The 14928-nt window shown below is 35.4% G+C and overlaps 1 protein-coding gene and 1 pseudogene across 1 annotated transcript; one reads left to right on the plus strand and one right to left on the minus strand.

The window, feature by feature from the left end:
- Positions 1–3167: 3167 nt before the first annotated feature.
- LOC107633552 (uncharacterized) lies at positions 3168–4351 on the minus strand. Its single transcript, XM_016337165.1, has 2 exons — positions 4240–4351; positions 3168–3580 (listed from the first exon to the last, which is right to left on the minus strand). Exons 1-2 carry the CDS (start codon positions 4349–4351, stop codon positions 3168–3170), a joined length of 525 nt encoding a protein of 174 aa, XP_016192651.1.
- Positions 4352–13758: 9407 nt separating this feature from the next.
- Positions 13759–14805, plus strand: LOC148572324 (uncharacterized; annotated as a pseudogene).
- Positions 14806–14928: the final 123 nt, after the last annotated feature.

Here is a 14928-nt window from a genome sequence, read left to right on the forward strand (position 1 = left end):
CTAGCTTATACCACGAAGATTCTGATTAAGGAATCTAAGAGATATTCATTCAATCTGATGTAGAACGGAGGTGATTGTCAGACACACGTTCATGGATTGAGGAAGGTGATGAGTGTCACTGATCATCACCTTCTCCATAGTTAGGCGCGAATGGATATCTTAGGTAGGAACACGCATGTTTGAATAGAAAACAGAAATACTTGCATTAATTCATCGAGACACAGCAGAACTCCTCACCCCCAACAATGGAGTTTAGAGACTCATGCCGTCAAAGAGTACAAAGTTCAGATCTAAAATGTCATGAGATCCCAAATGAATCTCTAAAAGTTGTTTAAATACTAAACTAGTAGCCTAGGTTTACAGAAAATGAGTAAACTATAACAGATAGTGTAGAAATCCACTTCTGGGGCCCACTTGGTGTGTGCTGGGGCTGAGACTAAAGCTTCTCACGTGCCTGGGGCTGTTTTGGGCATTCAACGCCAGCTTTGGATCCTTTTCTGGCGTTGAACTCCAACTTGCAACTTGTTTCTGGCGCTGGACGCCAGAATTGGGCAGAGAGCTGGCGTTGAACGCCAGTTTATGTCATCTATCCTTGAGCAAAGTATGGACTATTATATATTGCTGGAAATCCCTGGATGTCTACTTTCCTACGCAATTAGAAGCATACCATTTGGAGTCTTGTAGCTCCAGAAAATCCATTTTGAGTGCAGGGAGGTCAGAATCCAACAACATCAGCAGTCCTTTTTCAGCCTGAATCAGATTTTTGCTCAGCTCCCTCAATTTCAGCCAGAAAATACCTGAAATTACAGAAAAACACACAAACTCATAGTAAAGTCCAGAAATGTGGATTTTGCCTAGAAACTAATGAAAATAAACTAAAAACCAACTAAAACATACTAAAATCTATATCAAATTAACCCCAAAAAGCGTATAAAATATCCGCTCATCAATAGTACTTCTGAAAAACAGCATATTGAGGAATTTCGTTTAGCCACTCTCCAACCAAATTTTGAAAATGCCAAGACAACTGAAGACCTTTTTTGGGCTGTTTTTTCTCTATTTCACTCCTGCAACAATTTTGTTAACAATAATTTGAACTTTACTCCTTTTCTGCGTCGAAACTGTGGCCCTGCATGGTTCAAATGCTTTCTCTTTCCTTCAGATGACGGGGAGAACGAAATAACCAACTCGAACTGGGCACACATTCTTGCTGTTCAGGTAATCCTCATTGGACTGCCCCAATACAAAAAAGAACAATTCAGAGTGGTCCTCTATTCTCCTCACTACGTCGCCAGACAACTAGGATTTTCTTAAGCCATTCCAGTACCCATCCCTCGAATTAATCATGCTCTTCAAAAGAAGACATTGATCTTTATCTTGCAATTAACCGACAACACTGAAGCAATTACTCCCATCTCTTCTATGAGCGCATCTCATTCGTCACCAAATCCTTCTCTGAGTGGTGAAATAAATAATATTCTCAATACGATCGTACTTTCGATCTAATAAAAAATCCAGCATTGAGAATCATTCCAATTGTTGATCGTTCACCAAAAAGAACTTCGAAAAGAAAACTCGAAGTCACAGCACAGCACCAACAACCAAAGTAAATTCAAAAAATTCTAGCAACAACCTCCAAAAAGGTAAACTTTTTGACCAAACTTTTCTAAATCTTCCTTTATCAAATTCATTTGAATACATCTCAACTCTAAAATTTTGGCTATTATTAGACTCAATCATCGGGCGAAAGTTCCTCTGATGAAAGCGAGCAACCAGCACAACCAAACATCTTTGTTCCTTCTCAAGAATCTGATTCGGATAATGACTCAGATGCTATTTTTCCCCCATTTCATTTGAAGAAAGTTCATCCAGGTAACTTCACTTTAATTTCGAATTGCTTATGTAAATCGAAAGAAACATAACTTATAAAACACTTTTTCATATTGCAGACCAAAAAAACTGCTAAATTTGTCTCTACTCCCTCATCGACTCCTGAATCGGGAACACAAGGGGATCAAAGAAGACAAACACAACAAGAGTCCCACTCATCTACTCAAATCGTGATTTTTGCTGATCCTATTTGGATCATCCTGCCAGAAACACAAGTTTTGGCCGATTCAACTCAAAAGCAACCCTTACCACCAACAAATTAACCCATTGAATATCCTCTTTCTTCCATTGAGCTGATGCGTTTCACACATCTCATATTACACACAGCCCTGAACTATCTGCTTAAAATGCAGGGACTGTCCCTTCTCCTCGAAGAATTTAAAGTCCAGAAAGAACCATTGAACTTTCTTCCTCATATGGTCCAGAACCATCTGTTAAGATACCTGACATTACTTCCACACCTTCGAACACTGAACTAGCCAAACTTGTAGCAGTTCTAACAGAAATCGTTTAAGAAGGAGAAGTGCCTATCTCAACTCCCATTCCTACAGTTCCTTCATCATCCAACGTTTCTTCTAAACTCAGTCAACACATTCTGCAGCAACTATCCAATCTTTTAGAACTTTTAAAACACGCTCTTTCTGAATGGACCAGTCAATTGAACCTGAATTATTTTTTATCATATATTTTTAGTTCTTCCCTCGAACTTTAGGTTCCTCCTGCACTTTCTTCTATAGTGAAGAGATTTACAAAAATTTCAAATAGCTACATCACTATTCAAGATAAGTTGCAGGGAGCCAGAGAAAAAATAAATAAGACCAAATCTGAGTCAGAAGAAGTCAATGCGGTTCTTCAACCGATGAAAGAATCCTATCAAGAATATGATTTAAGGGTCACTCAAGCCCTCACTGGTCAAGCTTACTATAACAAGCAAGAAGAAGATCTCGAGATAGAGTTAGCCCGAATCGAGCAAAAACTGGCTAGAATTCGACAAAGAAAAGTTGACTTGGCTACCCCTTTAACTGCCGTTCAACAACAACAACAGAGGATCTTCAAGGAGCTTTGTGTTGTAAAACCCAAACAGAAGAATTGCACCGAACAGCTCAATCAGGCTCAAAGTGAGGAACACATACAAATAAAAAATTACACTACTCTGGATAATGAAAGGGTTCAGCTTCATTCAAAACTTCAAGAACTTTTAGCATCTTTTGTTCCATCCGTTTGAAACTTTTGTTATGACAGTAACTTCATATATGCTTTTATATATATTTATGTTCCTACTCTTGATCCTGCATACATCGATATTGTTTCAAATATTTCCTATTTATCGATTTAATCACGTTTCCAGAATCAATATCCTTAATTCGATATGCATTTTTAGAATATAAATCAATCACTTGAAAATGTCCTTCCCAAGTATGAGACCATTTGCCAAGAAACCTAGACTTCTTTTTCATCGGCAACACAACTTTTAAAACCAATTCTCCTATATTGAAACATTTCTCCTTTATTCGACGATTATAATTTCGAGCAACACTTTCTTTTTGTTGAATCATGTTTTCGAGTGCCAAAATGCGTTCTGAGTCTAAACCATTCAACTCTTCATACATTGCATTCCAATAATCATCAACTGAAAAATTATCTTGGCTCAATATTCTTAACGTATGGAGATTAATCTCTAATGGCAAAACTGAATCATGCCCATACACCAATTTATAAGGAGAGGTACCTGTTGACCCTCTTGATGAATTTTGATAGGCCCACAATACTTAACTCAAAGTTTCATGCCAAGTTCGAAGTCTACTCCCAATTTGTTTTTTAATCAAATTGATTAAAATTTTGTATGCTGCTTCGACTTGCCCATTAGCTTGTGCATAATAAGGGGTTGAAGTGACCATATTAATGTTTCTCGAGGCTTTAAAATTCTTAATTCGCTGACCAGTGAACATAGTTCCTTGGTCAGTACTTAACGGTTGAAGAATTCCAAATCGATGAATTATGTATTCCTCGATAAAGTCTATTACTTCATTCTGCCCAGCTCTATGAGAGGAACAGCTTCAACCCGCTTCGTGAAATAATCTATTGCCACCAAAATAAATTTATGATTTTTCGATGAAGGAGAGTGTATCAATCCGATTAAATTCAAATCCCATCCTCGAAAAAGTCATGGCTTAATGATCGAATGCAACTCAGACGCTGGGATCTGTTGTACTATCCCATGGCATTGACACTCTTGACACGCCTTTGCATAATCGATGTAGTCTTTGATCATAGAAGGCCAATAATAAACATGATTTCGACGTAATACCCATTTCATTTTTATCCCAACTTGATGGGCCCCACATATACCTCTATGAACTTTTCCTAAAGCAATATCCTTATCAGCTTGACCTAAACATCTCAAAAGGCTTCCATCAATTCCTTTCTTATATAATTCATCAGCCATCAATACAAAGTTCATCGCTTTCAATTTTATCTTCCTATCAACTCGAACATTGGGGTCTTTTAAATAATCAGCAATGGTTTTCTCCAATCGTCATCTTCCCATTTATCCAGACACAGCCTCTCTCTCATCGATAGGCACTAAAATCTGATGAATTTCTGCCAGCTTTCTTAGTGTCTCTGGGAATATCTTATATCTCGAAGCGATTTGAGCCAACTCATTCGCAATTTTATTTTGAATTCTCGGAATATGAACTAATGAGACTTTCCGAAAAGAAGTTAACAATCCCATGCTATTTCCAAATACTTTTGTAACTTCTCATTGTTACATTTAAATTCTTTCGACAACTGTTTCAAAACTAACTGAGAATCACCAAGAATTTGAACTTCTAAGGCTCCTTTTCCAATCAAAATTTCGAGGCATAATATTAAACCTTTATACTCAGCCACATTATTTGAACAAGAATATTTCAATTCAAACAAAAATTCTGATGGAACCCCATCTGGTGAGATAATTAAAATCCCTACTCCAGCACCACCTTTATGTTTCGAACCATCGAAATACAATTTCCAATAATCAACATAGACATCAATTATATTGGCCCCCTGTTCATTTAGATTATTCGAATGATCTACTAGAAAATCTGCAATGACCTGACCTTTCACGGCCTTTGCTGGGACATATTGCAAATCAAACTCTGTTAATGCTAACATCCATTTTTCTAACCGACCTCTCAACATTGGATATGTCAACATATATTTAACGAGATCAGTTTATGCAATAATTTTCATAGGTTTAGCAACTATATAGCACTTTAGCTTTGTACAAGCATAATACAGGGATAAGCACAATTTTTTGATGGGTGAATACCTTGTCTCAATATCAGTCAATACTCGACTAAGGTAATAAACAACTCGTTCATGTCTATTTTCATCATCTTGAGCCAACATACACCCAATCGTATTCATGGATGCCGAATTATACAATTTTAAATCTTCATAAGGGAAAACGTTTGCCATTACTGGAGCTTTGGACAAATAAGCTTTAAGTGACTCAAAAGCCTCTTGATATTCTTCTGTCCACTCGAACTGAGATTCATTTTTAAGTTTCACCAAAGGTGCGACTACTCGAGTTTGACCCGAAAGATTCGATATGAATACTCTAAGATAATTAATTTTCTCAAGAAAAGATTGTACTTCCTTCTTCAATTTAGGAGGGGATAAAGCCAAGATTGCATCAGCCTTACCTTTATCGATAGCAATCCCCTTTTTATGGACAACAAATCCTAAGAAATTTTCGACTGAAAGGCTGAATGCACACTTTAAAGGATTCATTTTTAATCATTTCTTTCGCATAGTAATAAATGCTTTTCTCAAATGATCGATGTGTTGAGTCACAGAGTTCGACTTAACCATAACATCATCGATATATACTTCCATAAAGTTTCCAATATACTTCTGAAAAATAGTATTCATGGCACGTTGATATGTCGCACCAACATTTTTCAAACCAAATGGCATAACAACCCATTCATATGTACCTAATGCCCCAGGACATCGAAAAGCAGTTTTGGACACGTCATCTTCTGCAATGAAGATCTGGTTATATCCCGAATCACCGTCCATAAAACTTAAAATCTCATTTCCTGTAGTAGAATCAATTAACATATCTGCTCTGGGCATAAAATATTCATATTTCGGAGTAACATTATTCAAATATTGAAAATCAATGCACACTCTCAATTTCCCGTTCTTCTTCATCACAGGGACGATGTTCGAAACCCATTCAACATAATGTGAGGTGCGAATAAATTTTGCCTTAATCAAGCATTCAATTTCTTCTTTAATCTTTTGATTAATCTCAGGAGCAAATCGTTGATGCGTTTGCTTTATGGTTCGAGCATTTGGTCTCAACGCTAGTCGATGTTCCACAAGAGAACAATCAAGACCAAGCATCTGATGATAATCCCAAACAAAACAATCTTTAAATTTGAGCAAAAGATGACGTAATTCAGTTCAAAATGGGACTGGAAGGTCCTTACATATGTAAGTAATTTGAACATCATTAATAGATCCCAAATTAATCTCTAAAGGATCTTGCGACTCAAAACCTTTCGCATTTTCACCATCTTATACCGAATACTTTTCAAAACCCAGCAATTCCAAATCATAGATACAATCAAAAGATAGATCAACGAATTCATTAGGATTGAAACAAACTTGATCATTCGCTAAATTAACAACAACTTTGTTTCCAATACAATGTACTTCTGCTACACCAGCAGCAGTTTGATTAACAACATTATCCTCATAATAGGAACAAAAAGAACTTAAACCATGGCTAAATTCGACCGAAGGGGTCGAGCCTACATTATCAGAAGAAGATGAAACTAATTTCCTACATGACTCAACTTCATCAGAAGAATCACTTTTATTTTCTACTGAAAGAAAATTACTTAAATATTTATTTAAAGTTACCAGATAATCCGAGACATCTCGTTCACTTGCCATCGAAGACTGTCCTCGAATTTATGTAGAAGAATCCCACCCAGTCGGAGGAATACTGAGTTGTGGATAACGAAGCTTAACACTCAAACCTTATGATGTCAGATAATAGCCTTCACAATTGAAAGAATTCAAGACCCCGTTAACATTCAAAGGTTTTAGTTTTGGACTATACACCCTGAAATCAACATGCAACTGTTCAACGTATAGATTCGAATCAGCCTTAACTACTTCAGGTTTTCCATCATCTGTCCAAAGAAGGATACTCTGATGCACAGTGGTTAGTACAACCCCAACACCATGGATCCAATCTCGCCCCAGTAAAGCATTGTAACTAGCTTTCGAAGACACCACCACAAAGATAGTGTTTTGGTAAGAAGATCCAAGCTTTACCACAAGAGTAACCAACCCCTTAGCAGGAGTCAAAACACCACTGTAATATGTCACAGCAATGTTAGTAGGAATTAGATCATCAGAGTGTTTCCCCACTTTCATCAACATCCTCTCCGGTAGAAGGCTAATAGCTGCTCCTCCGTTGATCAGAAATTTGTTTATTTTGATCCCACTCATAGTTGCAGTAATGTGTAGTGAGCACAAATGAGATTTTTGTTTCTCAGAAGGCCTTTGAAAATAACCAGGTTCATCCTCATATCGAATGAACGAAAAGGCTTCTTCATCATCCACATCATATCATCTATAGAATTCTTTTATATTACCCTAGATATTCAGTCGGGATAATCAAAAATGGTACTGACCATCTCATCTTCTCCTTCTTCGAAGTAATCTTCATCTAAACCAGCAACCTTATCTTTGTCACCATCTGAAGCAATACCCACTGCTTTTCCTTTATCCAACTTCACAGGGGAGGGAACTCCCTTTGGACACGTCTATCCACCAATCGGAAAAACTATTCGAGAATACACAGAAGGTGTTGCCCCTTTGACTTTGTTGACTGAAAACACCTTGGACATCGAGGACATAGAGATACGTCCCCGATCTTTCAACTTTTCAGTTTTGAATCATTCGACTTCTCATTGTCAGAGATTTTCTTAAGTAAAGAACAAACATAAGGAGGGCATTTCCTAAGTTCATCCAAATCAACTTCTGCCTCCAAATCAAACTCCTCATCAGAGGATTCCATGGCCACATAGGAAACTTTCTCCTTACGAGAGAAAGGTTTGCTCTTTAACCTCCTTTCATTTTTATATTTCTCTTTTTCTTTCTTCAGAATTTCTACTTGCCAAACCCTCTCAGCTAAATGGGCTAAGTCAGGAATATGTACATTAAGTAATTTTCGACGCATATAAAATCTTAACCCCATAACTGCTATCTTCACTACACTTTCAGAAAGTGACATAACAATGACTTCTGGCATTTTTGAAACGAATTATATAATCATCAATGGTTTCACCATCTTCATGTTTCAAAGTCACTAAGTCAGTAATTGCCACATTCAATTCTCCCCGATAAAATTGGGCATGAAAAGCAGTTTCCAACTGAGCCCATGTTGTTATCGAATTTGGTCTAAGATTCAAAAACCAAGTAAATGCATTCTTCGTTAACGAAGAAGGAAAAAACTTCATTTTCAAACTTTCATCATTGGCCAGATTTCCAATCTCAACCAAATATCGGGCAACATGTTCAGTGGTTGACTCCTCAACTTCTCCTGCAAACTTCATAATTATTTTAGGATTTTTCACTCCCCTTGGCACTTCAGCCATTTGAATATTATGAGAAAAAGCTTACACAAAGTGGGGGTCAATTCATGAATCCTATATTGAATCCAACCCTATTTAAAACATCTTCCACAATTCTGGTAACCTGATAACGTTCACCGACTTGATTAGCGCGTAATCGAGCCAGGACATCATTTGCATTTTGACCACGAGAAATTAATTGAGGATTTTCTCTATTTCTAAAAACATCGTTCTCATTTTGAAATAAATTTTCAAAACCATAATTATTTCCTCTGGCATTCTGCCTTTCTCCTTCATCATAATCAATGATTTAAGCAATTCGCTCGACTTGCCTTACAAGACGATCAAATTTCGATTCATGATCAGCCATCATAGATTCAAAATTGTAGTCATTTGCTGGGTTCATAAATTGACCAAATCATTATGACTTTCTTCTACATGTTGTCGAAATGCCACTATAGAATTAGAAGTATTCAATGTAGAGCTCACATTATAATCTCGAGAAAACTCGGATTGCTATTGTGGATTTTGAGCATTGTTTATCCTATGTGAACCCCCAAAACAAATTGGAGGAACGAAACTACTCACTGGTAGAGTATAACCAGGAGGAAGGCCATAAGGAGGCCAAACTAACAGTTACTTGGGGCTGAATTAATGGTGGATTACCACGTGGACGAGTGTTACGCACGTTATTTTCAACTTGAACACTAGTAATTGCCACACTTTCATTTACAACTACCCCTTCCGAACGTGAAATAACATCCAAAGGCTGTCTATTTACTGGTGCACTGTAATTCGTGGCCAAAACACTATTCACATTCAAAACTTCGTCAGCCATGTGAACAATCCTCCCACTCCTTAATCGCATACACTAAGTGACACCAAAATATTTGACACACTTTAATTAAAAACTGTCCCATCGGGCGTGCCAATTTGTTTTGTTCTATTTTTAGCAAGTCGATGGTGGTTCGATTCTAATAGTCTGGGAGCGAAACCAACTCCTCTTTTGCAAGTACCAATTTTCTAAAAGTTCATCAAAGTTCCTCGAATTAGACGAGATTAGAAGAAAAGACTGAAAAGACAATAAATAAAAGGTTTTGAAAATAAAATCAACTGGAATTGAAATGGTTTGCATTAAATCTAAACAAAGCAGTAAAATGCCTTCGACTGAAGGACTTTTGACATGAAGATTAAAAGTTTTGAAACATAAATTTGGACGAATAAAGTAAATGCTGCTTGAAAAGTAAATTTGCATGAAAAGTAAAGTCTGCAGAAAATGTAAATGGAAAATAAAGACATGTGGAAGGAACCTTATAGAAAATTGACTCGAAGCAGACTCAGAAAGTCCCTGGGATGTGAGTGTGCATGAGTAATTTCTGAAGCAAAGTTCCAACCCCTGTGATTTCGAGCCTTCTAGTATTTATAACCATTTTCTTAACCGATTAATTTGAAATGAAAATTCCACGTGTGCGAAAACGTGAATAACCATTCTTGCTCTTTTATCTGATCATGTGACGGTTTCAGAATGACTTTCGATTTCAAAGTCTTCGATCTTCTTTGTCGAATACCTCCTCAATTCACTAAGTTAATCGGACTCTTACTTAATGTCCTCAAACACGTGTCTCCTTCGATGCCAACTTCTTTCCGAAAGCTCACTTAGTTACTCGAATAATCTCCTACTTCGAATTCAATTATTTTTGAACAACAGAACCCTACAACATCTTGTTCTTCCTTTGTCTTGCATTTCCTAGGATAGTAGTTCGGCAGTGAGATTGATGAAGCGATACATTCACTCACCAAAAGCTCTTCCATGTCCTCCAAGATAAAAGTATCTTCTATCTGCACTGGTTGTGCCCTAACACCTGATTCGATACAACATTCATTTATATAAAGGATAATTTCTACAAATAACTTTTACCCATATTAATTATCCAAATAGCGCTTACCCAGAACGTCGAGCACTGCCAATGCCATTGTAAGAAACAGTGGATGCGCCTTCGGTTATTGAAAGACTCTGCATCTGACAAGACAACATCTGGCTCTTCGAAAATATCAGCAGCCCATTCCTCGTTGGTCGTCATCGTTACTATTGTTGTTTTCTCCCAATGTCATCCACTCAATTGTGTCATGATGCAATTAAAAACCCTTGTATTCATTACCCTTAAAACCGGTGATTTGCTTCTCACAATTCTTTCATGAACTGTAAATCCTATGAACCCTATCCTTTCTCACAGCATAGTAATTATACGTCCAACCTTCCAGACTTTTGAATTTGCAATGTCACCCTTCCTATAGCATCCCCTTTAAAGTAACAGAAATGACCCTCGCTCAAACACCTCATGGAACATATTTAAATCATCAACAGAGTCCACGAATCCTGCCTACATGGCTTAATCTCCATCCTCCAATATTTAGCCGCAACATGTGTCTTCTTAATTACTTATTAAGCTTCCTTCATTTTTTTAAATATATTAGATTTATATTCTGCCCTACGAATTACATAAAAATCATGTATGGCTACATATAATATATAACATATACATCCTCTAAATTAATAACAGGTTTTTAACCCATTATTACCACCAAATTCTTCAAGATTTTATCTGTTTTTATAACACAATATATTACAAGAACTATTATTTTACACAATCCTACATGTAATTGTTACAATTTATAAGGTTAATTATGTTGCACAAATTTAATTATTACCCTAAACTTTTAAACCTTGTTCATTTGAAAATCACATATTATTACTGTGTCCATGACAGTGTAATACTTAATAAAATATCTTCTCATCCATCTTTATATTCGTTATTTAGGATAAGCGCTCTTATTCCTGCATGCATAACCACTCAATAAACTGTCTTCTCATCCATCTCTACATTCGTTATGTAGAATCAACGCTCTTATCCCCGCCTCAATACCAGATACTCAATTTTTTTGTGATTGTTACCTGCTTTATTTTCTCCATGCATGTACATCCAAACTTTTGTTCTGAAATTAAATCGTAAGCCCTAAAACCCTAAACCTTAAAACTCAACTCGCAACCCTAAACCTAAACCCAAAACGATAAACCTCAAACCCAACCCTACACCCTAAACCATAGAGCGCTAAACTATCCATATTAACCCTAAATCCTAAACCCTAAATCTTAACCTTACCCTAAAAATCCTAAAATTCTCAACCTTAACTACTTTAGCCTAATCCCCACGTTAATAACCCTAATAAGTAAACCCTTAAAGATAACCAATAAATCTTTTACACCACCACCAAAATCCTAAATCCAAACTTAACAACTTCTTTCAATATTCATAACTCAAGTTGATTACAACTCATTACTTACCTTAACTACTAATGAAATACATTTTGCTTCCCACATGACTCACGATAAGTTGCAAGTAAACCCATATTAAACATAAGAACAAAACCTATTAGACAATTACTATATAGCTTAATGGCTCGTGATATTTAATATGCCATGCTAACTCAATGCAACTAATTCAATTATCCCACTACATACTATTCGTACATAATGATCACGTACACGAGTGCATCTATCTTTGCCTTTCATAACAATTTATATACTTAACTATACATCCTAACATTAATCCATCATCAAACCCTAAACCAAGCTACAATAAAATACGAACAACAGCCTCTTCATACCCTCATGCAAATAATTTTACCGACACATCAACTAAATAATGTTTATACATTATCATCTTTCCAATTCTTCATAAATGTACCCATGCTTTGGAATATGTCGCAGAAATTTCTCAACATCACTAATTTAATCTAAAATGAAAAAATATTTACATCTACATTGCATGTAACCCTAAGGTGAATGTTGTTATCACGAAATTCTCTTATCATTATTTTGTTCTTTCACATGCTGTGTCATTTCTAGGTAAATGATCCATTTCGTTCACATTCATGGATCATGTTATTTCATGCCGCTTTTGGTTCGACGCCAACAAGTCACCAAATTCATCGGGAATCACTATAGCCTACACTACTATTTCATTTTAAACCAACATAACTCAAGAAGCTCATACAAAATAGTCCATTAACCCACCTATCTTAACCACTTAATTAGCCATAATGAAACTGACACACGGAACGGGGTACATTTCCATTTTCGTTTTCGTTTCACTAGCAACCTTACCTAACACGCATCGCTTTCTTACGATGACATGGGGAGACATCATTCCATGCTGACCACTTCCATCAGCATGCTAGAATTTTTCTAATATTAAAGGCTAATTAGAGTCAAAATAAAATTTGGAAAAAAATCTGTCAGCTATGCCGTAACTTGTATCAGAAAAAATAGGTTAATGCGTCTCATTGTAGTCAGCACATGCTAAAACTCACCTACATTCATTGAGATAATAATAAAAAAAAATCTAAAATAGAAAATATGAAAGTTTTCAATCACTTTTAAAAATAAAAAAACATGACTATCATATTCATACGATAACAAAAATATACAAAAATAAAGACTTTTTAGTATAAATAAAATAAAAAAATCTACTTTTATTAGATTGTTTTAAACTAAAACTTATTATACATGCATCATATTTTGTAATTTATATAAATCACTATTTTTTTAATTCGTAAATTGAGCTACTTATCATAATTTACTAAGAATACCATAATATATTTAAACTGAGAAAGATATTGTGTTTAATGAAAAATATGAATTTAATTAAAAAACTAACTTTTTTAATTTAATATCAATTACTTTTTTAATTTAAAATTATAAAATTTAATTTTAAATTCTAAATTCTCAAAAAATAAGATTGATAAAATAATTTTGCAATAGAAACATGTTGGCTAAACTCAACATTATCATTTAATAAATAAATTGCGGTATGGTAGTAAGCTTTTAAAGTTGCACATCTATACATACTAGAATTCAAGAGGAAACATCACCGAGGTGGAATTTTCATAGAATTTAGAATTTTCTTAAAAAAAAATTCTCTTCTTTACCTTTTTGTTTTTACAGTCTATCCATAGAATAGGTTTATTAGATTTCAAAATCTATAGTCAAAGGGATTAGGTAATTGTAATAGGTATGTACGACAGCAGGAAAGTTATTTCCAACCCACTTTTTCTTTTTTTTTATTTTTCTTTTTCGGACAAAATTCAAGCCCAAGAGCCCAATGAAGGAAATAAAGAAATGAGGTTAGGAAGAAGAAGAGGTAAGGAAGACAGAAAAACAGCTATGGCTTTTGATTCTTCACCCATCAACAACGGTACACAGCTCTCTTCTTCTTCTCTTTCGTCTTCTTTCTATTTTGTAATATTTTTAATTTTATTTTTTATTTAAACCTTTTTGGTTTCAGGTCCTTCATCTCCAACAATTCCCCTTCAAGCCCAACCGGCAACACCTTCTCCTCCCTTGGCGATACTTCTCGCCGCAATCATCGTCGTTGAACTCTTCCATGCCGTCCGCCTTTGATACCCCGCCTGTGCATTGTTCCCGGTTCGCCGCAGCCACTGATGCTCCACCTACTCCAATGTGATTCAGAGGCTCCTGAATGATTATTCTCCGGTAAAGAAATTTTGGATTCCGACACAAAGTTTCATGAGTTTTGTGAGGAGTTCTATCGGTCTGTGAAGAATAGGGGAGTGGCAAATTCAGGGATTGATGAGGCTGGAAGTTGAAGACCAGGGTATGGTGGGTTAATTCTATCATTGATTTCCTTTTATGATCTTTTTCTTTTATTCAAAATCAATAAATTTGTAAGGATTTGTTTATTATTTAAAATTTTTATTCATTTTTGTAGGTTGTCTCGATATTGGTGACCCTGTGTATACTTGTCTATGTTGTGGTGCGTCGTTTTGGTTACTAGAGCGGGTTGAAAAACAGTCAAGAATTAATCAGCTTCTTTTTACACTTTGTTGTTTTCAAGGAAAAATTCAATTACTGTATCTTCAGAAAGGGCCAAATTTATTATATAATTTGATTCATGGTCATGATAGTAAGTCTTTATAGTTTCAGAAGAAAATTCAGTATTATAATAGTATGTTTGCTTTCACTTCTCTTGGTGATAAAGTAATAGACTCAGTGAATGATGGAACTGACTCACCACAATTCATCATAAGTGGCCAAAATTATCATAGGATTGGAAGTTTATTACCTCAGACTGGTCAAGTTCTGAAATTTGCCCAATTATACATATATGACACAGAACATGAGTTAACGCATAGAGAAGGAATATTTGGGTAAGGTCAACTCTTACAAAAATTTTGTTATGATTGTTTGTAATTTTAATTTGTTTCTTTTATTTTCAATTTAATTTTTAGTTGGTAAGATACTAATATGGATGTAACTTTGATTATTATAATCAAAATATTTGTATCTTATTGTTTAAATATTGTTGTTAAGATT

This window comes from Arachis ipaensis, chromosome B3 (genome assembly GCF_059453495.1).
Source record: "Arachis ipaensis isolate K30076 ecotype BB chromosome B3, ASM5945349v1, whole genome shotgun sequence".
NCBI lineage: Eukaryota > Viridiplantae > Streptophyta > Magnoliopsida > Fabales > Fabaceae > Arachis > Arachis ipaensis.

Bases quoted from the DNA above. Each gene is read 5' to 3' on its own strand.
- LOC107633552 (XM_016337165.1), bottom strand. From the start codon at position 4,351: ATGAACTTTGTATTGATGGCTGATGAATTATATAAGAAAGGAATTGAT. The intron at 3,581-4,239 runs GTATATGTGGGG...GGCATGATTCAG, and splicing joins TTTAGGAAAAGTTCATAGAG to TTTTGCCATTAGAGATTAAT.